Genomic DNA, 27,525 nt, shown 5'->3' on the forward strand with positions numbered 1-27,525 from the left:
GGGGCGTCTGCTGTTCTGACTCATTACAGACTGGTTTAAAGCTGAAACTGGTTACAGGGTCACAGCACTAACAACATAAACACCAGCTAAATGTCAGGAAAGCTGGCAGATACAGTGTAAATAATGATATAATGTCAGTTATTACACACTTCCTTTTACTGCTGCCCCCCGTGTGTCTTCACTAGTTGTATGTGGTGTTTCACTGCATGGATGGTCTAGATTGCTGAGGTGAAATTTCCTCATTGTGGGACTAATAAGGGTCACTTAATCTTAATATTTTGAGACGGAATAGAATAGGACCTGGTTTGATTCTACTAGTCTATAGGATAAAAATTCAAATCTCAGTCCAAGGTGCACTTTGAATTTTAATTATCATTCATATTCACACATTTCCATAGTCTTGATGAGTGTGAATATTTAGAGATTCTCTTCCGCCACTACTAGGAGTGCACTACTACATACTATATACTACAGTTTATATACACTTAGATGGTGTCACAGGAGGATTTTCATGCACCACTATCTGCATTGTAGAAATGTGCTGCCTGTTGTGAGCTAGCGGGAGAATGAAGCTAGCTAACTTCGTCTGCAAATGTGCACTGTGACCAAAATGGAGAGCCATTTGCATTTCAGCCTTCAGGTACCTTCCGGTAAATGAATAATACAGGGAGACGTTTTAGATTTGTGACCCAAGTAGTGACCTATATTGGAACATGGGAGGTGAATGTGAAACTCAGACCATCTGTTATCATTCGTTTCTATGCTAAGTAGTTGCAGAACAAAATTTCTCTATGTTATACCCTATAAAGATAGTCTATGTTCTAGGTCCATTTTAAAGGTAAGTCTTTTAACATTGTTTGGAAGAACTGATAGGTTAACATGATCAATGACAGATGTTTAGACAGGAAATAAGTTCACAGTTACCTTAGTAGCAGATGAAGATCCAGTCATACACACACTTTTAGCACTTTCTGTTAAATTACATTTGGTTGGTTTTCTAATTAAAAATGAATTAAAACGATCTCAACAGCAAGCAAATGTAAATGAGGCATTTTACTGCATATTTTAGTCCACAACTTCTATTTATGTGCTAAGTTTAGCATATTTAGTATTATTTGGTAAAAATAAAACTTAAAATAAGGTTTTTAAAAAATAACATTTTATAGAGGTCTGTTCTCGTAGAGAATGTTTTCTTATTATACTTACATATTTTCAGTCAGAAAATCAACTAAACTGAATTTGACCACTCAAATGTGAGTAATTTTTATAGACATAAGTCCTGTTTCCCCATGCACGCCAGAAAAAGACTAGTTGAAGCAACTTTACTATCAGTGCTGGACTATGGCGACGTTATTTATAAATATGCTCCTCCAGCTCCCTCAAATTACTGGACCCCGTGTATCACTCTGCCCTGAGGTTCATCACTGGAGATCCGTACAGAACTCACCACTGTGAGCTGCATGCGAAAGTTGGGTGGCCCTCTTTAACGGTACGAAGGGAAACACACTGGTTGATTTTTATTTATATGACACTCTCAGGTCATTTGCCAGAATACATCACCTCATTGATGAATACAAATAACAGTAATTATCAGACTCGCTCTAGTAATTGGATCAGCTGCCAGGTTCCAAGAATTGCCAAGAGTTTTTACTGAACTGGAAAAATCTGCTTTTAGTCACAGCACCAGCTGGAATTCACTACAGGACACACTAAAACTCAGCTCACTGGTGTCACTCAGTCATTTTAAACTTTTAATATCAAACCACCTTCAGACAGCCTGCATCTGTTTTACTTAATCTTATTTATTCGTAACTTTTATTTTTGTGTTAGTTCTCCTTAGTTCTTTATCTCTTTTAGTTATTTATTTATTTCCTCTCATTTTATTTTAAGTTTTTTTTTATCATTACGTTTTTTAATTTGTGATATTGTACTATTACCTTACTAATTTCTGATCTACTTTTGATCTTAATTTCTTACCATTTAAATCTCAAGTTCTATTTTTTATCTACTTTTATCTTTTATTCACTGTTATTTTAAATTTTCTTTTAATTTAAAATGATTAATTGTAGTTATTATTTTCTTTGTCATGTCAATCCCTGTTTTTGTAAATGATCGGCTACATTGAAAATGAGGGTTGCCCTCAATGTACTTCCGAGTCGAAATAAAGGTTGATTGATTAATTAAATGTACTTACTATGTGTAATTATTTTGGAAAAGTTGTAAATATTTGGTGTTATTGATATTGGATACTTCCATGTTTACATCTGGATTTTTAGTTTTCTGCACAGTTTGAAAGGAGCAGAATGCCTTTACATTGTGTGAAAATTTCATGATGATTGGAGCAATAGAAGTGCTCCAAAATACCTTGGAATTAAATCACTTTACCTTAATATATATATATATATATATATATATATATATAAAGGTTTCAAGCCTCTACATCTCTTGTCTTAACTTAGTGTCTTTTTGGTGAGCTCTAAATTCTTGTTTTGCAACTAAACCCATGTAAAAGTTTGGTTAGACGTTAAAACTTCAGTGCTGTGGTTTTACATCCCCAAAATATTTGTTTTGGCTGCCCCTGGATCTATCCTGATTCCAAAACACTCAGTAATGTTACCTTAAATTCTACAGTGAAAGAAACTGTATATCACATTTATTTGTTCTGTATGCCAATAAAAAGATGTGATATCAAACCATCTACACTACTGAAGCAATGTTGTAAAGAGAAAACACATTGAGCATCTAGGTTTATCCAAAACTGACAAGGATCCATGAGTTTTCCTGGTTAGCTAACTGTTATCATCACACATTTTTAAAAGAGTTGGCTTTTGCAGAATGGCATTTTTATATACTGAGAAGATCTTAGCCGTGACCGTGCCAAAGTCTGTGCACACCACTGATTTTAAGCATATTTATTTTTTTATTTATGAGTATATAAATCAAACAAAGAGTTGAACAACAGTCAAAGGGTCAAAGAAAACACATTTTCTTACTGTAACATTATATATATATATATATATATATATATATATATATATATATATATATATATATATATATATATATATATTCACACACACTGACAGACGACCACATACCTTAAAATATGTAGAAGAAAGAATGAAAAAGAAAGCGACAAAGGAATTAATGTATTTAAATATTAACAATTTATATATAAACTCAAACCTCATTTTCTTCCACTCTTATAGAGGGTATCAGAAGTCTTCTCCAGCGAGATGCAGTAGTAGTTTCATTTGTGTAAAGTACTACTCTATTAAAGTTTTAAGGAATGAAAGGCTTCACTGCAATAAAAAATCAGCTTAAAATCTTGATTTTGGCTATTTATATTTTTCTATTTTTTTCCCTTAAGCTTCAGCTGTTATTCTATTGTTTGAGTGAGCTGGTCAAGCTAGAATGGTAACAAAAATTTAAAAGCAAAATATTTTCAAACAAAATATATCACTGTATTGTTACACTAATAATGTAATCAGCAATTTTACAGCAGGATCAGTGTTACTTTCCTAATCCCGAGCTCAGTTCACCATAGAATGTTCCCCTACACCAGAGACTAGAAACTATCAAAGGCTATAGAGCGTAAACAAAATACAAAACCTGAAACCATTTATTTAAAGAAATGATGCCAAATTTGTCTCAATACAATGAAATATCATTCATTTCAATGTTGAACGATCCAGGTTTTTGTAGTATGTGGTCTACAGGCAGCAGAGAATGATTGCCACCACTTCATGTACAGCTGCCTCACCTGAAAGCAGAGAGAGAAATGCATGAGAAGTGAGTCTGAACAAAAATAGTAGAGACTTCAGAAGGAAGATTTTTCCACCTTGAAAAGTCAGTGTTTTAGTAATCAGCATACACTGACCAGGCATAACATCATGACCAGCTCCTTGTTTCTACACTCACTGTGCACTTTATCAGCTCCACTTACTGTATAGCTGCACTCTGTAGTTCTACAGTTACAGACTGTAGTCCATCTGTTTCTCTGATACTCTGTTACCCTGTTCTTCAGTGGTCAGGACCCCCATGGACCCTCACAGAGCAGGTACTATTTGCGTGGTGGGTCATTCTCAGCATGGTTTAAAGCTGAAACTGGTTACAGTGTCACAGCACTAACAAGATAAACACTGGCTAAATGTTAGGAAAGCTGGCAGATGCAGTGTCAAACCTTAATGTAAGTTATTACAAGCTTCCTTATGAAAACACCTCAGTTCCAGTCTGATTAGCAATGTTAATGCATTTATGTTATCACCCTTGTGTAATTACATGAGAGAGGATAGGCTGTTATAACTACTAAGATTAACTCGTGTAATTACATGAGAGAGGATAGGCTGTTATAACTACTAAGATTAACTCCTGTAATTACATGAGAGAGGATAGGCTGTTATAACTACTAAGATTAACTCGTGCAATTACATGAGAGAGGATAGGCTGTTATAACTACTAAGATTAACTCGTGTAATTACATGAGAGAGGATAGGCTGTTATAACTACTAACATTAACTCGTGTAACTGCATGAGAGAGGATAGGCTGTTATAACTACTAAGATTAACTCGTGTAATTACATGAGAGAGGATAGGCTGTTATAACTACTAAGATTAACTCGTGTAATTACATGAGAGAGGATAGGCTGTTATAACTACTAAGATTAACTCGTGTAATTACATGAGAGAGGATAGGCTGTTATAACTACTAAGATTAACTCGTGTAATTACATGAGAGAGGATAGGCTGTTATAACTACTAAGATTAACTCGTGTAATTGCATGTTATAGGCTGTTATAACTACTAAGATTAACTCGTGTAATTACATGAGAGAGGATAAGCTGTTATAACTACTAAGATTAACTCGTGTAATTACATGAGAGATGATAGGCTGTTATAACTACTAAGATTAACTCGTGTAACTACATGAGAGAGGATAGGCTGTTATAACTACTAAGATTAACTCGTGTAATTACATGAGAGAGGATAAGCTGTTATAACTACTAAGATTAACTCGTGTAATTACATGAGAGAGGATAGGCTGTTATAACTACTAAGATTAACTCGTGTAACTACATGAGAGAGGATAGGCTGTTATAACTACTAAGATTAACTCGTGTAATTACATGAGAGAGGATAGGCTGTTATAACTACTAAGATTAACTCGTGTAATTACATGAGAGAGGATAGGCTGTTATAACTACTAAGATTAACTCGTGTAATTACATGAGAGAGGATAGGCTGTTATAACTACTAAGATGAACTCGTGTAATTACATGAGAGAGGATAGGCTGTTATAACTACTAAGATTAACTCGTGTAACTACATGAGAGAGGATAGGCTGTTATAACTACTAAGATTAACTCGTGTAATTACATGAGAGAGGATAGGCTGTTATAACTACTAAGATTAACTCGTGCAATTACATGAGAGAGGATAGGCTGTTATAACTACTAAGATTAACTCGTGTAATTACATGAGAGAGGATAGGCTGTTATAACTACTAACATTAACTCGTGTAACTGCATGAGAGAGGATAGGCTGTTATAACTACTAAGATTAACTCGTGTAATTGCATGAGAGAGGATAGGCTGTTATAACTACTAAGATTAACTCGTGTAATTACATGAGAGAGGATAGGCTGTTATAACTACTAAGATTAACTCGTGTAATTACATGAGAGAGGATAGGCTGTTATAACTACTAAGATTAACTCGTGTAATTACATGAGAGAGGATAGGCTGTTATAACTACTAAGATTAACTCGTGTAATTGCATGTTATAGGCTGTTATAACTACTAAGATTAACTCGTGTAATTACATGAGAGAGGATAAGCTGTTATAACTACTAAGATTAACTCGTGTAATTACATGAGAGATGATAGGCTGTTATAACTACTAAGATTAACTCGTGTAATTACATGAGAGATGATAGGCTGTTATAACTACTAAGATTAACTCGTGTAATTGCATGTTATAGGCTGTTATAACTACTAAGATTAACTCCTGTAATTACATGAGAGAGGATAGGCTGTTATAACTACTAAGATTAACTCGTGTAATTACATGAGAGATGATAGGCTGTTATAACTACTAAGATTAACTCGTGTAATTACATGAGAGAGGATAGGCTGTTATAACTACTAAGATTAACTCGTGTAATTACATGAGAGAGGATAGGCTGTTATAACTACTAAGATTAACTCGTGTAATTACATGAGGCAAAACTCAAGTGTAGCTACATAAAGTGTACTTCTGTAATCCATCTATAACAGTCACTAATCAATAGTAGTTAAACTGTCGTTGCATATGTTGTTCATGTGTAAGTACATACTTATTAGAGCCATGTAATATAACATGGGACCCACTGTTCTTCATATTCATACAGTTCTACAATCACCCCCTCCTTCACATGGGTCAAGTCAAGAGGCTTTTATTGTCATTCCATCTATGTACAAGTAAGTAAGTACACAGTGGAGTGAAATTACGTTCCTCCAGGAACATCACGGTAGAACATGGAACACACAGTACAAACAAACAAAAAAGATAAGCTAGAAACAATAAATATGAGAAATTAAACAGACATTAGACCCAGTAAACAGACAGGACAGTACAGCACCGACACAGCACTCATTCTGGACATGAGGTCGTGGAATAAGGTGGAGAGATATTAACCTGCTGTGATCTGTGAGTCACGCAGTCAGATGACAGACATAAACACAGCAGTTACTGAGGTAGTAAAACCTGAGTAGAACAGTGTAAACACAGTGGAGCAGCATTGATCCAGATAGGTTCATTTGCTTCATCTGTTATTTTAATTTTGTCGGTTTAATTCAACATTAAAATTTTGGGTCAGTGAGACTGGGCATAAGGTACAGCAGTTGAAGACTGACCTCTTGGTTGAGAGCACAATGGATGAAGAAGATAAAAGTGCCCTGCTGGGAGTTGAAGAACAGAAAGACCACCTCCAACACCTTATTGTAGTCCGTGAAGAAGCCCAGAATCCAGGAGCAGCCAATGATGTAAAACTGGATGACGGTTTTCAGCATCACTCTTTTGATATATTGCTTGTCACTTTTAGCCTGTTTTATTTTCAGGGTTTCATGCTTCATTGTCTTCAGAATGGAGATTATGATGACCATGATGCTGATGAAGACAATCGTGTTTGCCTGGGAAAAAAGAGATTATATTATATTATATTATATTATATTATATTATATTATAAGAATTATATTAAAATAATTTTTCATCATCAACTGCCCATGTTTAAGACAGCATAAAATGTAAATATAGACCACTGTTATTTTCCTAACATAACATTGGAAATCCTATAGGGACAGTAACAGAATTCACAGAATTAATACTACACTGATAACAATGATAACAGGAAAACAAAAGCCACTCAGAAAGGAAATTACAAGGTTTGTGAATGTCTTGGTTCAGAATTCGTAATTACTGCCATAAAACAACAGGTGAATGTAGTAGCAATATTCATGAACATCCGACAGTTTTTTTTTGGCTTGAACCAACTGAGAATACTACAGGGGGATTCATTCGAAAGAGGCCCTGACAGGGGCATCCTAGATGTTTGAAGCTCCATATACTGAGCAGCACATTGCATGTTGTTTTGTTCAGATTGATTCATGCTAGTGAGAGTAATTATAGAATATTCAGGGCCTTTTTCAAGTGAATCTCCCTGGATTGTGAAAAGCTGCAATGCAAATTAAATGTCTGGGTAACAATAAAACACTGTGGCAGAGTTTAGAACAGCAGTCAGGAGATTTTTTAACTGGAAAAGAGCGAAAAGGAAAGGAGGCCTAAGAGTAAACAAAAGCAAGGCTAGGCTAGGCCAAGCTAAGCTAATAACTAAATGAGTAAAACAATGCACGAGCAGAAGGGAAGCTAACCATAAAGATGAGCTAATGCTAAACACTGAACTAGACTGAGATAGGATAAGTTAAGTGATACTATTTTAATCCCACAACTGGGGAAATTCCACCTCTGCATTTAACCCATCTGTGAAGTGAAAAACCACATACACACTAGTGAATACACACACACTAGGGGGCAGTGAGCACACTTGCCCGGAGCGGTGGGCAGCCCAATCTGCAGCGCCCAGGGAGCAGTTGGGGGTTAGGTGTCTTGCTCAAGGACACCTCAGTCATGGACTGTCAGCACTGGGGATCGAACCGGCGACCTTCTGGTCACAGGGCCAGTTCCCTGACCTCCAGTCCAAACTAGACTAGACTGAGGCTTTGTCTTTTAGCCATGTGTGTGTGTGTGTGTGTGTGTGTTCTCACAGGAGTTCTAATAACTAAGACAAGCATCGCATTATTTTGATCATTCAATTATTCAAATTTCCTTCAGATAATGCAAAAATGATACATTTTTCTGTTGTTAATTACCGTCTACCTTGTCTTAATCATAACATGTATTTCATTTGGAGACCATTTGATCTGTTGGACCAGTGCCCTGCATATTGGAATGATTACTATTTTTAATATTTTCTATTACATGAATTGATAGTGATAATTTACTTCCACAGTATGTTCATGTCTAGATACTGTACTGTGTCCCTGTTGGCTTAAAAGCTAAAACTTACGAAACAACAGTACAATAGTACTTTGGAATTTTTACTGTTCCAAGAAAGTGTTGCAAATGTTATTGACAATTTTTTAGAGTGGCTTGCCTGCCTCCACTGTGCCACTCTCTATTATATATACTGTCAATATACTGGCAAAGGCTTGTGGGGTATGAGTAATGCCAATGTTCACTTTATAATACTAACGCTGAGGCCAAAGCTAGCCCACCGGAACACCACACTCCTCCCATTCGCGTGTCAAACAGGTTTGCCCCGCTCAGTGACGCGCCCACTGTGAAGCCTGTTAAAAGCACCCTGGTCATAGGAGACTTGATTGTTCGACACGTGAAGTTAGCTACTCCTTTAGGGGTGCCAGCGGTTACAGTTAGATGTTTATCTGGAGCCAGAGTGCTGGACATTAGTAGCAACCTTAGATTAGATGATGAGATATTCGAGGATAGTCATTCATGTAGGGGCCAATGATATCCATCTGTGGCAATCTGAGGTAACTAAGGCTAATATTAAAGAGGTGATTAAACAGGCCCAGATGATGTCCAATGCCGTAATCATGCCCCAGCTGCCACGACCTGCCTTAGACTAGCTGCCCACCCTACACTGATGTTCTCATAGACTCCTAGTTATTCCTAATACCAATATTACTGCTATCAATATTAGTAATATAATCACTTGTAGGTAGTTTGACCAGAGGAGGATGGGTCCCCCCTGGTGAGCCTGGTTCCTCCCAAGGTTTCTTCCTCAGTCCTGAGGGAGTTTTTCCTTGTCACCGAGGGGGGGGGGGGGGGGGGGGTTTTAAATTCTTACACTCCTTTTAAAAATTAACAAGTTTTTTTCTTTTCCGAAATTCTGTAAAGCTGCTTTGTGACAACATCCTTTGTAAAAAGCGCTATACAAATAAATTTGATTTGATTAATAACAGATCTGGATAAATTCTGAGACAAATATGGAGCTCTGAAATGGAAGGTTTTAGCCTCAAAAGAGAAACTGTACGCCCAATACAGCACTGCCTTAAAAGCAATGTAGATTCAATGAAGCATGTAAAACATACAACGACTCAAAGACAAGCTTTGAAGATCAAAAAAGCTAATCTGACTATGTGTGTATATAATTACACCCATTCACCAAAAAAAAGAGAATTTTTCCTCAACACATATTTGTCATGGAATACTTTGTTTTTAAGATATGTAGTACTTACTGCAAGAATGAAACAAACAGGTCCCAGAAAACTCCACAAAAAGTCCTTATCTGCCTTAAGCCAGCACCTGCAAAGAAACAAAAACCATAAAACACACACAAACATAATAATAATAATACAAATGTATATATATATATATATATATACACAACCGTTTTGGTACTATGCTAAAGGAAAGACTACCATATAATGGCTATGGATGGTTTCAAAATAGTTTATAATCATAAATACCTAACTAATCATCAATAAGCAGCTATAACATATTCATAAAAACAGCTGTTATATCTGATAAATATGGATATGTGATGAAGCTGATAGGTATAAAGAACATAAAGAAGTCAAAGTAAGCACCAAAATCTGAGGTTACTGTATAAATGAATGTAGGCTCACTATCAGACAAACAAAAGGTCACTGTTGGCCTTTTTATCGATCCAAATATTTGACATACCGTGAGATTCCCACCCCCCTATCTAATGAACTCAACACTCACTTTTCACTGCCGTATCCATTAGAAAACAGTCCGACAGACACGCCTACTATCATGAGAGGAATGCTGTATCCAATCACAATCAGATATTTCCAGCTAAGCACCTCCTTCTGCTTTGATCGGATCTTTTTGAGGTTCTTCACGGAGACGAAGAGCATCACAGCTTGAATGAACATCCACACAAAAGCAGAGAGAAAGCAGAAGTGCAGAACACCTGCCAGCACTGCACACAGCAGCTGGAGAGAGAGCGGGAGAGAGAGAGAGAGAGAGAGAGAGAGAGAGAGAGAGAGAGAGAAAACAGAAAATAAACACATTCTGATATGTTCAGTCGTATTTATACCCTTTCAGCATGTCATTACACGGTTACCATGGTTTCACGGTAAATAGTAATCATTCCAAGTTTCAGGTTTCAAGTTTGTCATTTGCCCAACTTGTCAGGACATTTATACATTGAAATGCTCGTGGTGAGGATCAGATAACCACTCTACAGAAAGTAAATAAGTAAAAGTAAAATATATAACAAATTGACATATATTAAACATACACAAAATACAGATAAATATACATAACATATAGAGAAATAGGACCCACTTCATAGTAAGTGTCTCTAATAACTCTGTAGTTACATGTGAACATCATAAGGAGCAACAGTGTAACTGCTAATGATTAAGTCACTGTTACAGATGGATTACAGGAGTAATTGACCTGTGTGTCAACTTCAGTTTTCCCTTAATGCATTACATAAGTGTGTCTTAGTAGTTGTAACAGCCTATTTCCTTGCATGTAATTAGACAAAGGTAATAACATGCATGTAATGACATGACACAGTTATTCCACAGTAATTTAGTAAAACACGCATGTAATGTTTACTGCTGAAAAAAGAATTATGATCTGTAGTGTATCAAAACAATGCATGTGCATTTACATGAGGCTAAACTGAAGTTGATACACATGTAATTACATAGCCTGCACTTCTGTAATCCGTCTGCAACATTGACTAAATCAGCAGTACTTGTTGCATATGTTGTTCACATGTAACTACACAGTTATTAGAGACCAATGGCAATGGCATCGTCTGTGGATCTGTTGGAGTGGTATGCAAATTGGCGAGTGTCCATTGGTGGCTGGAAGTGTTGAGCAGATGTGAGCTTCATCGAAACACTTCATCACTGTTGATGTTAGTGCAACAGGGTGGTAGTCATTCAGGCAGGTGACAGCCAATTTCTTGGGACAATTGTGGTTTCCCTAAATCACTGACAGTCTTAAGGAGAGGTTAAAGACATCAGTAAAAGTCTCAGCCAGCTGGATGGCACATGTTTTAAGTACACGCTTGTGGATGCCATCAGGACCAGGTGCCTTGTGTGGGTTAACTGCCCAGAAGGATTTCACCACCTCAGACAGGGGAATGGCTGGAGCACAGCTCTCCTCCTCTACTTGGAGTTTCTCAGCAGGTGAGGTGTTTGGCCCAAAATGAACATAATGAGCATTACAGTTATCTGCAAGTGAGGAAGACGAGCCCCTATCACAGATCACACCTTCTTTGTAGTCAGTAATGGTGCGCAGGCCACTCCACATATGTCTGAGATCAGAGCCAAGATAGTTGGATTTGACTTCCTGTAGCTCATTTTGGGCAGCATGATGGTCCTCTGACGGTCATATCTGGCCTTCTTGTAGCTAACCACGCCTCCATAGTTGAAAGCAGCAGAGCACAAGCTCTTAGTTTGGCTTAAACATCACCATTTATCCAGGGTTTCTGGTTGGGAAATGATCTGACATTGATGTAGCTTATGATGGAGTCAGTGTATCCATTGATGTCTGCGCCAGATGCATCAAGGAACATCTTCCAGTCTGTGGATTCAAAGCAGTCCTGAAGTGTGAAGATGGCCTCATCACTCCATTGATAGACTGATCTGAGAACTGGTTTTGCCTTTTGAAGTCTTTGTTTATATGCAGGCAAGAGAAGAATAAAGGTGTGATCAGCTTTGCTGAAGTCAGGATGGGGGAGGGGTTTGTAATTTTCCTTGAATTGGTTTTACTGTGGATAGCCACGTCTCTGTGAGCACTAAAACGCAGCAGCTCTCAATGTCACGCTGAAACCTGGTCCGTGTGTTCCTCCTGCTTCGCCAGCATGTGTGTGTTTGTAAACAAAGAGGCAGAGAAGTCACGAAAGGGCAGCCGTGCGTGCCCAAGTGTGTGTTTATGTTAAAATCCGTCTTGAGTGATGATCAGATGTTCAAAAGAGTTTGTTGATCATACTGAATGATCCCAAAAAGTGGTATGTGCAAAAACAAAACACAAAAAACAGTAGAGTTTACCTGGAGCTCTCACCAGTGCGGCCATTCTACCCCATACCGAATACAAACACTACCGTTCATATGTTTTAGGCCCTTAAAAGATATTGATAAAACCATTTATCTGAAAAAGTGTTCATTTAACTAGAAGTAACATTAGAATAAACTCAAACAACATTAATACACTAAGTACTGTTACATGTGAAGGTGTTACTTGCGGTTACCATGCACTACCTGGTTAGTATCAATATTTAGTTCAGTTAAATCAAGTGTGCTGGTGATGAAATTTAATATAACACCTTTGTTCTTTAAACTAACTCATAAGATATACTTTTTTGGAAAGAACACATTCTTTTTTATTGAATTAACATTTATGTGTTACAGGATGATAGGGAGGCGGACCCAAGTGCAGAAAGGAAAACCTGTGAGGGTCTTAAATTAATTTACTGAGGTGAGTGTGAATTGGGTGACTGTGCACATTTGGGTTCAGGTGGCTCAAACTGCCAATGCACTAACGGGGGGGGGGGTCCAAGGACTTAAAAAAAAAAAAAACGGCGGGAAAAAAGCGAACAAAGAGGATGCTGTAAGCAGTCTGCTCAAACAAAGGCTGAACTAGAAAAGTTCAATAAAAGACCATCAGAAAACAAAAGACACTTCCTCTGTGATTATGAGAGAAAGGTCGACTTTATGTTTCACCCGTTTTCTCTTTGTGGAACAAACACTTTTTGTATATCTTGGAGCCGTTTGTTGTTCAAGCCTTCTTTTTTAGCTGTTAAGTAGTTTTGGGGCAATTTCTCTCATGTTTTCCCCTCTTTTCTTTTTCCTTTTCTCTCTTTTCCTTTTTGTTTAAATACCCACCTGGGCTAAGAACCATACTGGTCACCCTTCCACAAAGGTGTGACAAAGGGCTGCTATTTGATAGTTGAGGAGTCTACAGGTATGCCAGGTTGGGCCTAATCAGCCCGAGGGCTTCTGAGAATTGGAGTTCCCTGAACTTGTGGCGCCTTGTTGCATTCGCCCTCTGCTGGCAACAAGGCGCCGCAGGCTGGGTCCTTACAATGTGCATTTATCCTAATGTTATATGATGATTTTATGGGTGCAAAAACACACATTTCTAAAAGAACTGTTTTTTTTTTTGGAATGTGCTTAGATGCCAAATAATACTACAAAACAGTTCTTATCTGCTGAAAGAGCAGGAAATTGTGTACTAATATAATTATACTCACCCGCCGAGGCTGTATGTATTTTAGGAATGTCTGTGTAAGCAGAAAGAGGAGGTGAGCCAGTAACAGGCTTATACACAGGTTGGTCAGAGCCGTGTTGGTCACTCTCGGGTTCCACTGACAAAGGGCAAATGTCAGCAGGGTCAAGCATAGGAAGAGAAGCCCCACTGCCACAGCTATTATGTTAATCAGGTCCATCACAGGATCACTCTGGGAAATGACATTTCACAGCACATTTTACTTGTTTGGGACAGATAATCTGGATCAGTTGTGCACTGACTTAGAGTCATTAGATAGTGGTGGTTGTCTTAAAAAATAGCATCAGGAAGCTATTCCAAGAGATCTTTAAAGAACTTGTGAAAGCTGGTGTGAAGCTTGGAAGAATCTATGTAAATATATAGTAGGAGAAATCATGACTGGTGGTACGCACCAGTATGTAAGTATGCAAGCCACACTTATATGCTCTTGGACTGGCTCTCTAATGCTATGTTTTAAGAGAACCTAATATACAGAAAATACCAAAATACAGCAAGGGAAGTAAATGTCGAACACCTCAATATATATATATAACATATTTACAAGGCTGCCATTCACATGAAATTTCTCAGCTCAAGAAATTGTAATATTTATTTCCACAAAAAGTGTGCAATATATGGAATAACATAGGACAAAGTATTAAATATTAAACATTAAAGTATTAAAATAGATGAACTGCAAGGAATGCTTAGTGGAGAAGCCTTTGTTTGCAACAACAGCCTTTTTTAACGTCCTATATGAATAAACTAATCTCTCACAGAGTTTAGGTGAGATTTTGCCCCATTGTTCTACACAGGTACTCTGTAATAACTCATCGATTCTAGGGGTCCTGCTGATGAATCTAGATCTTCGGTTCATTCCATGAATTTCAACTGATAATTTCATTGCAGTATGGCAATTGGTTTTGGACTGTTGTCCTGTTGGTAGGTTCCCCTCCAGCTCATCTTCATAGTCCTCTTGGATGGCAACAGATTCTTTTTTAAAGAATGTCCTGTTTCATGGCTCTGTTCATCCTCTTTTTGAAAATTTGGGTTCTGTCTGTACCATGAAAAGAAAAAAAAATAGCCCCATACCATGATGCTTCCACCACCAAACTTCACTTTAGGTATGGTATGTTTAGGGTCATATGGAGCCATGTCTCCTTCAGACATGGCTTGTTCTATTGTTCCTTTTTTTCTTGTCTTAACACACAAAATTCTCCCTGCAATCTACAGACATTTCTAGTAAACCTTAAATGATCTTCAACAAGACTTTTTTCAGTAATAAAGTCTTTGAAGCTGGAACCCACGATGGTGCAATGCCTCTTGTTTTCTCTGATAACTGTGCTCATTGATTGCCGATGTCTTTGAAGGTCTTATCTTGTGGTCCTTGCCTCTTGGCCTTCTCTTCTGACTAAATTTCCAACTGAGAGGAAATCATGTGAGGAACTCTTGTCTGTGGCCAATTGGTTGAGTGATGATCCTTCTACAAGTGGATATTGGCCACAGTGGTGCTTAGAGGAACATTTAGGAGTTGAGAAATCAGTTGGTAACCAGTGCCACTGCTGTGCTGCTCAACCATCCTATTGAGAAAGTCTTGAGAGCTTTTTTGCCTCCACCCATCATGAGATGTTTCTTGCATGACAGCTTGGTGACAAATTGTTTGTTTACTTGCATTCAGAGGTTGATACCCCTTATTCAAAAAGTGGAAGTACTAACTTGCATTTCTCTACTACCTCAGATCTTTCTATGTAATTAGCACTGGTAGTAAAACTAATTATTGGATATAAATGCTTTTTCTTACTGTATTCAATACTTTTTTCCAATGCCATTCAGTTTGCACATAACATTTTATGGATTGGAATGTAATGAATTCTTGGGCTGTGTAGTTTTATTGTGTTATCACTGTAAAACTAATTCTTGACTAGTTGAATACTGATTTCCTCCACTGTATTGTATCAATTAAATAGTGAAACTTAAGAGGTTAGTTAAGTAACACTAAAGCAAAGAGAGCACAAACATCCTCTTGGCTTTAATCTAGAATGTGTATACTAAAAGTTAATACTAAATAAACTTTGTTTGCACTGCATACACAGTAAATTTTAAATTAACCATAATTTGGAAAGCTAACATTTTGGAAAGTTAATGATGTATTGGGTAATTTTCTTATTTCTTACTACATTCTTCTATATGTCTTTTTCATCTTTGATTAATCTTACATCCTTCTCCGGTGGGTTGACCTGCACGATGAGAGCGAAGGTTGATAGATGAAAACAGGAGCACACAGAGTGGCTAATGTTGGTCTGGAGAAGATAACAGCCATCGACAATCCATTCAGAATGATTCCAGTAGACACAGAAGAGGTTACTGTTAGGGGGAAGATCCTAGCCAAAAGAGAAGGAAATTGAGAGCACTGTGCAATACTCAAAAGTTTCAGGACGCTGTTGTCTGGATATTTTTGGTGGGTGGACTATTCTCAATCAAGCAGCGGCACCGAGGTGTTTAAAAACTCCAGCAGCACTGCTGTGTCTGATCCACTCAGATCAGCACAACACACACTAACACACCACCAACACGTCAGTGTTACTGCAGTGCTGAGAATGATCCACCACCCAAATAGTACCTGCTCTGTGAGGGTTCATGGGGGTCCTGACCACTGAAGAACAGGGTAACAGAGTATCAGAGAAACAGATGGACTACAGTCTGTAACTGTAGAACTACAAAGTGCAGCTATACAGTAAGTGAAGCTGATAAAGTGGACAAGAAGTGTAGAAACAAGGACATATTGTTATGCCTGATCAGTGTAACTTCGCTGTAAATTAACTACAGTTCATTTACAATTCTTGGACATATTTTGTGGTGAGCCATGCCCAAAAGGCCTGGAACTAAAGACTAAACATCCAGATAATTTAACATCTTGGATTTCAGACTCCATCCAACTTACTAAGAATTTCCACACTTTAGTTTTGGCGCTTTGTAGATGATTAATAAGCTGTTAACAGATTACCAGTAACACATCAACAACATATCAATGAAGTAGCAGTAGTGCAGAATACACTGAGGTAAATATCTTGAAGATGTACTTGTAATACATAACTTATATTAAGTAGACGTATTCTTGATATGCTAAATAAGAAACTTGAGGTTTCTTCCATTATGCAACACTTAACCTTACCCAGCATTGCCCACAATCCATCTCTACACAATGCCTTAGTCCTAACCCTATCCCTGGCCCTAATCCTAATCCTAACTTTAACCAAAGCCTCATCCAGTTGAGCTCCAGGTACAGGATGGCGTCAGAGTATCTATTACAGCTTGTTGAGGATGTTGATGATCTGTATTAAACCTGTTAATGTTCAGTTCCTCTCAGGTTAAACATCTACAGATATGAATCTGGATATCAAAACAAAATGGAAAAAACTGAATTCAGCAGATTATAAACATTTTATTTACACAGTTGATGGCTCTTGAGCTATTGAATGTATTTACTGCTGCTACATCATTGATATGTATTGATGTTACTCAGAGTCTGCTGCTTACGGAAGCAACCATGTGACCACAAAGTTGCCAGATTGATCCCCTCTTGAGCAAGGCACCTAACCCCCAATTACTCCCCGGGCACCGTGGATAGGGCTGCCCACTGCTCCGGGCAAGTGTGCTCACTGTCCTCTATTGTGTGTGTTTACTAGTGTGTATGTGGGTGTTTCACTGCATGGATGGGTTAAATGCAGAGGTCTAATTCCACAGTGTGCAAACAAAGTAGGCTGATGGTTCTGCATAAAATTTTATCTAAAGAGGACAACTCAACATAAACATTCAACATTTGCAGTGGCAAGGACACAGAAACATCACTGGATACTGGTGGATATACATACACACTGATATAGACACTGAACTGTAGAGTACTGCACACTTGAATTGAACCATTTGTCTCTGTGTTTGCACACTGTGAAATTAGACCTCTAGTTAGTTACATGTGCAATTTGCATCCTAGTTTTATCAGCCCAATCAGAAGCAATCTTTTGGTTATTTGGCCAAATTTTAGCAAGCAGCAGGCAGTTACCAGTTTCAAATGTCGTGACCACAGTGCACCTTTTCAGAGAATTATGGGGCCCCCTATGGGCACACGGTGTGTATGTGTTTTTTTAGGTAAAAATCTAGTTCATACCAGATGCTGTGTTATGATCACCCATCACCACATACCTGATTCTATGCTGTAAGCACCTAATATCATGTGCGCACCTGATACTATGTAGTGAGCACCTGATACTATCAGATAAGCATTCAATACTATATATATAGTGAGCACCCAGTACTATGTGGTGGGCACCCAATGCTATGTAGTAAGCACCAAAGTCTCTGTGGTGAGCACCTGATACTATCAGATGAGCACCTAATACTATGTGGTGAGGACCAGATACTATCAATAAAAATTTACCATATCTGTATCTGGTGATCATCTGAAGGTAAAACAGTGCTCACCACATATAATTCGGTGCACACCTGATGATATTACAGTTTAGTATTTGGTGCTCACCAGGTAATATCTGCTGCTCACCAGATGTTTCCTTAAATAAATATACACCATACATCATTGCACATTAACCAAATTGTCCTTTCCTGTGAAACAAGGCAATTTTTGCCCATATTGAATGAAAAATTAAGACTCTGACCATCCAGAGGTTTTGCTGCAAGGTTAGTACAGTTTCAACCACAGATACACTGTTTATGCATAAACAGTGTATCTAAAGTCTGTAACCAAACAACAGAAATACAAGGAATTCTGTAAAAGAGTAACATTTAGTATGAAATTTTGTCCAATTTCAAAATTTGTGTAGACTACTAAATTCCCCAAGTGAATATAACATAGGTAAACAAAAAAAAATCACTAGTATAGCGTTTAGCTTTAAACTCACAGATATATGTTCAATGTGTCAAATTATAAAATAAATAAATAAATAAAACTCACTTCTATATGTTTTATGGTGAAGTTGACTGGTGTGGGGAGTTGTGTGTTGGTGGTTTTGGGCAGCGTTGCTGACAACACAGTGGACATCATGATTTTCTCTGTCTTCTTGGTTGGGTTGAAGAGTTTAGGACTCAGTATGTCCACCATACTGGTGTAGCTCATGAAGGCCACAGCAGCTGATCCTGAAACAAAGCTACAGATCAGACTTAAGTGTTGAGGTCTCAAGGCTGTCACACTCTTCACATAATTGTGTTTTCTTTTTCAATGATCGGTGGATAATGAATCATCAGCAGTTGGACCTTGTGCTCTCTCAGAATAGGCAACAGTAGTGTTGAATTTTCCTCATTGCTACAGTACATGCCTGGCAGTGAACTGGTTCAAACTTCAATTCTGCTAAATTGTTTTATAACTTGTGCAGAAATTTACAGAATGCTACTTCAAAATCTATCAGGCTTTTATGCGAGATAGATTATATATAAAGAATAGATTATAATAGTGTGTTATATACATCCCAATCCTGATTGTACATGTATTAATGCACCCTGAGACTTGTTAGCTTGATTCTTCCTCATACAACCCCAATTCCAATGAAGTTGGGACGTTGTGTAAAACATAAATAAAAACAGAATACGATGATTCGCAAATCCTTTTCATCCTATATTCAATTGCATACACTACAAAGACAAGATATTTAATGTGCAAACAGATAAACCTTTTTTTTTGCAAATATTCACTCCTTTTGAATTTAATGCCTGCAACACGTTCCAAAGAAGTTGGCACAAGGGCAACAAAAGACTGGGAAAGTTGAGGAATGCTCAAAAAACACCTGTTTGGAACATTCCACAGGTGTACAGGTTAATTGGAAACAGGTGAGTGTCATGATTGGGTATAAAGGGAGCATCCCTGAAAGGTTCAGTCGATCACAAGCAAGGACGGGCGAGGTTCACCACTTAGTGAACAACTGCGTGAGCAAATAGTCCAACAGTTTAAGAACAACGTTTCTCAACGTGCAACTGCAAGGAATTTAGGGATTTCATCATCTACAGTCCATAATATCATCAAAAGATTCAGAGAACCTGGAGAAATCTCTGCAAGTAAGCGGCAAGGCAGAAACCCAACACTGAATGCCCGTGACCTTCGACCCCACAGGCGGCACTGCATTTAAAACCAACATCATTCTGTAACGGATATTCCCACATGGGCTCAGGAACACTTCAGAAAACCACTGCCAGTGAACTCAGTTCGTCGCTCCATCTACAAATGCAAGTTAAAACTCTGCCATGCAAAGCGAAGCCACATATCAACACCACCCAGAAACCCCGTCGGCTTCTCTGGGCCCAGCTCATCTGAGATGGACTGACGCAGAGTGGAAAAGTGTCCTGTGGTCTGACGCGTCCACATTTCAAACTGTTTTTGGAAATCATGGACGTCGTGTCCTCCAGGCCAAAGAGGAAAAGGACTGTCCGGATTGTTTTCAGCGCAAAGTTCAAAAGCCAGCATCTCTGATGGTGTGGGGGTGTGTTAGAGCCCATGGCAGGGGTAACTTGCACATCTGTGAAGGCCCCATTAATGCTGAAAGGTACATACAGGTTTTGGAGCAACATCTGCTGCCATCCAAGCAGCGTCTTTTTCAGGGACGTCCTGCTTATTTCAGCAAGACGATGCCAAGCCACATTCTGCACGTGTTACAACAGCGTGGCTTCATAGTAAAAGAGTGCGGGTACTAGACTGGCCTGCCTGCAGTCCAGACTGTCTCCCATTGAAAATGTGTGGCGCATTATGAAGCGCAAAATACGACAGCGGAGACCCCGGACTGCTGAGCAGCTGAAGCTGTACATCAAGCAAGAATGGGAAAGAATAAAACCTACAAAGCTTCAACAATCAGTGTCCTCAGTTCCCAAACGCTTATTGAGTGTTGTTAAAAGGAAAAGTGATGTAACACAGTGGTAAACAAAGTTGATATTTCTGTATAATGATCCAATTGCCTGAAGAGCCCTGACAAAATTCAAAGTTTTATTCAAACATTTGATTCACTTTATGGCAGGAATTTATCTTTACATTCTAACTAGATTCTGGATTGAAGCAACTGGCCACTGCTGTGGCACCAGACAAGAGCAAACATTCAAAGATTGCTACGATACCATTGTTGTTTTGTGAAATGCCAATAAGGTCAATATCCATCTGTGTGTTGTTTATGCTGAGCATAGGGTTTTCTTTCAAGAAGGCTCTCGGTCCAATTGCAAAGACACGGATTTCTGAAAGATATAAAGGGGTTACAGTGATCTGATTGACATGCTGCACTGATGTTTTCTCTTTCTGAAAGCGTTTAATTAAAAGAAATGTGAAGAAGGATGAAAAATGAGGCATATGGTCCATTTTTTATCACTCACCCAAGTCATTTAGAGAGATGTTAACCATCTGCATGGTTTCTGTTGGGTTCACCAACGTAGACACCAATATTTCAGTCTTGTTCAGCACTGTGTTGCCAATGGATACAGGCTGATCTGCATTCAATACTTCAACATTCAGAATCTGCTGCTGTAGCACCTTTTTCACAATCTGATCAATAAACCAATGACAGAAAATTCCATTACAAAATGAAATATATTAACATAAATTAATACACACAATAAAAAAAACACAGTAAGAACTAAGTTTCTTGGACTTTAATTGCAGGACTTACTTCTGGAGAGAGCACTGGATTGGTGCTGTTGCTAATTTGATGAAATATATCATCTGCACATTCTGCTGAGATGTTTCCCTAAAACAAGAAGTTAACAGTCTCAAAAACTGCTCATAATAAACAATTCTTAAAGACTTTGCTGATGGTATATTAGCCAGAAATACGAGGAGTCATAATCATCAGGCCTCATGTGCGATGAACCTGTCACGAACCTGGCATTGTGGAGACATGGTGATAGTCTGACCTGAAAGAGAAGGACCATTGCTTGAGGTTAGTGGTTTGTGCCAAATGAAAACTGTATCCACTCAATTTTATTCCATAGCAATAAACATGACTAAGCTGAAATACAGCATAACTGTATTGCCACTTATAATTCCAGAAAAGTGTCAATTATGGATGTCCACCTTAATTTAGTGATCTGTGATCATTTCTTTATAGTTGCCATAGCAAAATTGATATTGATATAGTGACAAAACAATCTGAAACTGTTGCTAAAGCAGACAGAAATGTGTTACTCTAAAATGTCCCCATAAAGAGTATGTTATGATATATATCCTAACAAGGAATCCAGGGCTTTTGGAAGCCCAAACACATGGCATTTCACCATTTTTACAGTGCAGAATATTATTTACTTTTAATGACAATCACTTATTTTTGCAATGTTTATGTGGTACAAGTAGAATAAACATGTTTACCTTATCTGTACCCCTATCAAATGTTGCATTGCTTGTTCATTTTAAAATATAAGTTTTAGATTAATTTAAGAAAGGAGAAATTTAGGGAGGTTTAATACTTCTGAAAAGAGCTCTATGCAAATTTCAGAACATGCATGGTTAAATTATCTCTGAAAGTTAAAAATCTTATTTTCTGCTAATTTTAAGCTACGTTCACATTACAAGACTCGTTGCTCAAATCGGATGTTTTGCTCAAATCCAATCTCTCTGATATGATGGTTCACATTTAGTTAAGTGATTCAAATCTGTCATTAATGTGATGAACCGGCGTCCTGAAATGACCCTCATGAGCTCATCGTGACAATCATCATCAGCACAAACTAACGATAAGATAATTACCTCTGATCAGCTCTCAGCTGCATTATTAGAGCGAGACAAAGGCAAAAGAAGAGCTGTTGTGATGATCTGCTATTCCACCATATATAGGCTTTAACTGCTTTTCAGCGCTGCTGCCATGGTAACGCTGAATGATGGCGTAAGCACATTGGAAAAAAAGCACTTGAATTCCGAATGAATCTAAGCATCTCATTAAGGTTGCATGGGTAGGTATAAAATCTACAACCACATATGAAAGTGGCCCAGGTCAAATATGAAAAGATCAGATTTGTGTCCCCACAGCCCTGAAAACATCAGAGTCACACTAGGGCAAAAAATCGGATTTGTGCCACTTCAGCCTGATAATGTGAACTTAGCCTTAGTGCAGAATTTCTAGTTACTTTATATCATTTCATTCCTCTCAAAATATTAGACTCATCAAATAATGAGCAATTGTGTATTGACATGCGCCAGGTGTGTTGTCTGTAAAGGATGCTTTCACTTACTTTCACTTAGTAAATCAATCAAACACACACACACAAAAAGCATTCAGCTTTGGCTGACTTTTTACAAAAGAAAAGTGTATGTTTTTATTTTCAGTGCAAATCAAATACTTACTTGAAATGTCAAAGTATTAGGAGGCATAATCTTGCTTTTTATGCTGACTGGCAAGCACAATAGCTAATCAGCCAGTTTAAACGTTGCATATACATTTGGTAGTGGCTGCGTTTAAATGTACCCTCCTTTATTAAATTAAAATGAATGAATGAACGAATGAACTTTGTCATTGCACATTGTACTCGTACACTTGCACAACGAAATTGAAGTACAAACCCCCTTTTCTCGGTGAAAAAAAAAAGTATAAAGAGAAATAATATAACTTAAATACTATACAAATTTACACTCAGCAAAATGTTAACGAAAAAGGCGATTGCACATAACCCACAAAATTTGAATTGTTTCCAGTTATAAATTGCTCTGGCCCATTGAAAATAACTGTTAATTGCACAGTATGACATTGTGCCATAACCCATTCAGTCACATGTTTGTATTAATTAGATCAGTCACATGTTTGTGTTTAAAACAGGTGTATTTCTGGAGGTGTTTATGATTGGTAAAGCTGTTATGTAAATAAAATATATTTCAACTTAGATGTCCCTGAAACAAGAGTCAATGTCACAGCAGATTCAACAAAACAAGCGCATGTATGGCATAATTCAGTATTAACTATGGTAAACTAAACTTTCTATGAAGAGTTTATGGTGAACCTGCATCACAAGTCACAGCAAATTATGTACTGTACTATTGTGAACCTACCTGGAGCCAGTTTAGTGGTTGTAGAAAATGGGGTGGTGCTCACATCTGAATAGAGAGGGAAAAAAAAAAACAAAGTGGAAAAACTCAAATGAGTTTGCTCAGGAAACATTGCTTGGTAGATAATGTTAAAAAAACTAATGTATAAAAAATATTTCTGCGTCGTGCTAATAGTTTATTTTTACTCATAATCGCTACAAGAATGAATCACCATCAATATGATTGCACTTTCAGCTCACAGACACTCCACACTAAGAATTTCTGAAAAGATAAAGATCACTGCACTTGTTTTGAATATCTTTATAAATTTGACAGCTAATCAGCCAATTGAACCATAGCTAACAAATTTGGTTTTGGCTATATTTAAACATACTCTCATTTCTAAATTCAAAGCAGGTATATTTATGCACATTATATTAAATTATTCAAGAAAAAAAATAGTGGACTTGCACAGTGCTCACGTCTGAAGTAAAGTTACAAATTAAAAGGTATTAATAAACCCAGTTGGGTTTGAAACATGAGTTTTCTTGGTGGATAATGCTAAAATCAGTAGCATTTATGCTAGTATTTTTGCTCATATGCTTAATTTTCAGAACAAACTGTGGAACTCAACTGAGAAAATGTGTGATTCTGAATGATAATGGAAACAGGTTTATGTTTTTGTCTTCAATCTTCAATAGTAGATAACAGTAATGGTCTTGTCTGGGTTCCAGCCTGGTGTTGGTCTTGACTCAGATTCATCTACTACAAAGTACTGGTCTTCACTCAACTCAACTAATGTCTGGAATTATTTTACCTATTCACAATGCTACAATATAGTGTTTAAGGGCCTTAACAAAAATGACAACAGCTTATGTGCTACTCTGAACGTCTACAGTGGTGGTCTAGTCTGTGAGTTAAAGGCTAAAATTTTTCTCTGGAAACCTACTTGCAGATGTGGTCAGATTCGCGCTAATGGTACTGGAAGAGACTGGCGTTGTGCTTACATCTGAAGAAAGGGTATTAAACAATGATTAGAAATAAACTCAGAAAAACATAGAATCTATTGGAGTGAATGAGTGTGGGTCTTCAAACCAAAATGATATTAAAGCCGTGTGACTGGTAGTCAACTCACTCAAACCAAAACACCATTTTTCTTTTTTATCTTCATGTTATTCACAATGTTATATTATAATTAAATATAAGATACATTTGTCCAGGGCATCATTATAGTCAGAAACCCTCTGTGGCTCTATTCCAAAAGCAATACCAAGGCACATGATATCTACCAACAACAAGTCCAAGGAATTTAAAATAATGCTCTTAAAGACAAACATGCATTTCCATAGTCACATCAACTACTGCAGATCTCAGAACAGAACAAATAGACAAAATGACACATTCTAGGTAGTCATGTATGAAAGCCAACTAGCACTTTAACCACAGCTAAATTTAAACACACCCTCCTTTATTAATTCAAAGCAATAGATGAAATGTAAAAAAATATATAGCAGTTTTATCACTTCAATATTTAGATGGCCCTAAAACAAGACAATTCAACATCATAGTAGATTTTTAAAAAAAAGCAAGAACATGTCAGACATTATTTACTTTAGCTAATTATGATTATATTAAACTTTCTAAAGGCAACACATTTTGTTACTCTGAACCTACTTGCAGTTGTGGTAAGTTTAGTACCAATGGTTGGTGTTGCAGAGACTGATGTCAGGGTCACTTATTAAAAGAGGGTACAAAACAAAGATATCGGTCAATCAATCGAGTTTGCTTAAGCAAGCAAGCAAGGAAAAAATATTTAAATAGTGCTTTTTACAACAGATGTTGTCTCAAAGCAGCTTTACAGAACAATCAGTATTACAGAAAAAAAGAAAAGAAAAGAAAATCTGGGTCCGAGCCCCCATGAGCAAGCCAGCGGCGACGGTGGCAAGGAAAAATTCCCTAAAAGAGGAAGAAACCTTGAGAGGAACCAAGACTCAGAAGTCTTTGCAGGTTTGTGGAGTTTAACTGTGTGTTCAGAATTTGTCAAATTGTTTTGATTTCATCACTAAAGAAATTCATAAAATCATTGCTGCTATAGGCTGATGGCATCTGGGGTTCAGTGACTGTTTTGTCCTCTGTTACTTTAGAAATTGTGCTAAATAGTAGTCTAGGATTGTTCTTATTGTTTTCTATGAGAGAGGAGAGATAGGCTGGGCGTGCTGCAGTAAGAGCCCTTCTATAGTCTATAAGGCTCTCCTTCCAGGCAGACTGGAGCACTTCTAATTTAGTCAGATGGCACTTTTCGCTGTAATTGTCTGACAGTCTGTTTTAAAGCTTGAGTGTGATCGTTATACCAAGAGACTATTTTTTTAAGTAACATGAGTTCAGTTGGTTGAAAATGCTAACATTAGTACTACATATGCTATGTTTTTATCATATTCTTTAAATTGTTAATAGAAAAATGTGGAATTTGCTTGACTGAACTAATCATTACTGCAAGAATGTGTACATTTAAAGTACCTGTTGTCTCAGCAGACGTAGCAGCAGTAGATGTCCCTAAGACAAGACAAGCCAATGTGACTCAGCAATTCAGCAATATAACAGCATGTCTGGTATGGCTCAAGCTTGGTCCTTTTTGGATTGTTTCCTAGTTCTCTCCCCAATTTGGACACAAATACAATAATTCCACCCACTAGTTAGGACTCCCCCAGTCACACTATACCACCAGCACTAGGAGGGTGAAAGCTATTACAGGCTTCCTTCAAGACCTGTGATTCACCACCGTCTCATCTAACTGTTGCTTAATTTCACTGGACAGCACCAATCACCAGTTCTGTTACATCAGCTAACAGATGCCTGTTCTGGCAAGCATCACAGTGACAGGGGGCGCCATCCTACCCACTCAGAGAGAGTGAGACCAATTGTGCTCTCTTGGACTCCTGGCCACAGATGACTGTAGTATCAACAGGGATCAAACTCACAATCTCATGATGACAAGACCAGTGCTTACATGACTGCACTACTCTGCCCCTGAGTCTGGTCGTAAGATTATAAATTAACAGTCTCAGACTTTTCTTGGTCAGGGTCAGTGAGCACACTTGCCCGGAGCGGCGGGCAGACCTATCCACGGCGCCCGGGGAGCAATTGGGGGTTAGGTGTCTTGCTCAAGGACACCTCAGTCATGGACTGTCGGCCTGGGGATCGAACCGGCAACCTTCTGGTCACAGGGCCAGCTCCCTAACGTCCAGTCCACGACTGCCCCAATCTACAGTAAATTCATAAAGCAAGTAAGTTACAATGTAGATAAATTACATTCTGAGTTGTCTGGGTCTAAGACTCAAAGTCTTGGTATTGACTTGCAATAGCCTCTTATTTTCTTGACTGCAACACAAATCTCTTGCATTATATATTATAGCTAATTGCAAGGATACGCTATTGTGTATCATGTGTCATATGACCTGTATTGTACAAATATGTTTGAGAGCCTGCAACGAAAATGACATCAGACTATTACCGCTCTGAACCTCTATAGTGTTACCACTAAGTTAAAGGTTAAAATGTTCATCTGAAAACCTACTTGGTGTTGTGGTCAGTTTAGTGCTAATGGTACTGGTGGAGATTGGTGTGGTGCCCGTGTCTGAAGAAAGGGTAAAAAACAAAGATTAGATAAAACCACAGTAGAAAAACACAAAATCTTACTCAAAAACTTCATCCAATGTAAAATA

At 37.8% G+C, this 27,525-nt stretch overlaps 2 protein-coding genes across 2 annotated transcripts in view; both read right to left on the bottom strand.

Moving 5' to 3' along the window:
* Window positions 1-3,258: 3,258 nt before the first annotated feature.
* On the bottom strand, window positions 3,259-10,495 carry LOC119264780 (adhesion G protein-coupled receptor E5-like). The gene is made up of 4 exons (XM_037543653.1): window positions 10,285-10,495; window positions 9,795-9,861; window positions 6,894-7,169; window positions 3,259-3,763 (listed from the first exon to the last, which is right to left on the bottom strand). The coding sequence occupies exons 1-4, from the start codon at window positions 10,455-10,457 to the stop codon at window positions 3,677-3,679; spliced, it is 603 nt and encodes a 200-aa protein (XP_037399550.1). The 5' UTR covers window positions 10,458-10,495; the 3' UTR covers window positions 3,259-3,676.
* A 1,031-nt stretch (window positions 10,496-11,526) lies between these two features.
* LOC108443879 overlaps window positions 11,527-27,525 on the bottom strand; it is a gene marked incomplete at its 5' end in the record, with an annotated part of 40,016 nt that continues 24,017 nt past the window's right edge. Inside the window, 13 exons of the mRNA XM_037543304.1 lie at window positions 11,527-11,860; window positions 12,597-12,622; window positions 13,799-14,005; window positions 16,029-16,193; window positions 18,779-18,960; window positions 20,920-21,033; window positions 21,169-21,337; window positions 21,462-21,539; window positions 21,674-21,705; window positions 23,828-23,872; window positions 24,753-24,812; window positions 26,321-26,356; window positions 27,378-27,437. Of these exons, the coding sequence (XP_037399201.1) occupies window positions 11,527-11,860; window positions 12,597-12,622; window positions 13,799-14,005; window positions 16,029-16,193; window positions 18,779-18,960; window positions 20,920-21,033; window positions 21,169-21,337; window positions 21,462-21,539; window positions 21,674-21,705; window positions 23,828-23,872; window positions 24,753-24,812; window positions 26,321-26,356; window positions 27,378-27,437 (1,508 nt within the window). The remainder of the gene's footprint in view (window positions 11,861-12,596; window positions 12,623-13,798; window positions 14,006-16,028; window positions 16,194-18,778; window positions 18,961-20,919; window positions 21,034-21,168; window positions 21,338-21,461; window positions 21,540-21,673; window positions 21,706-23,827; window positions 23,873-24,752; window positions 24,813-26,320; window positions 26,357-27,377; window positions 27,438-27,525) is intronic.

Source organism: Pygocentrus nattereri, chromosome 12 (genome assembly GCF_015220715.1).
Source record: "Pygocentrus nattereri isolate fPygNat1 chromosome 12, fPygNat1.pri, whole genome shotgun sequence".
Taxonomy (NCBI): domain Eukaryota; kingdom Metazoa; phylum Chordata; class Actinopteri; order Characiformes; family Serrasalmidae; genus Pygocentrus; species Pygocentrus nattereri.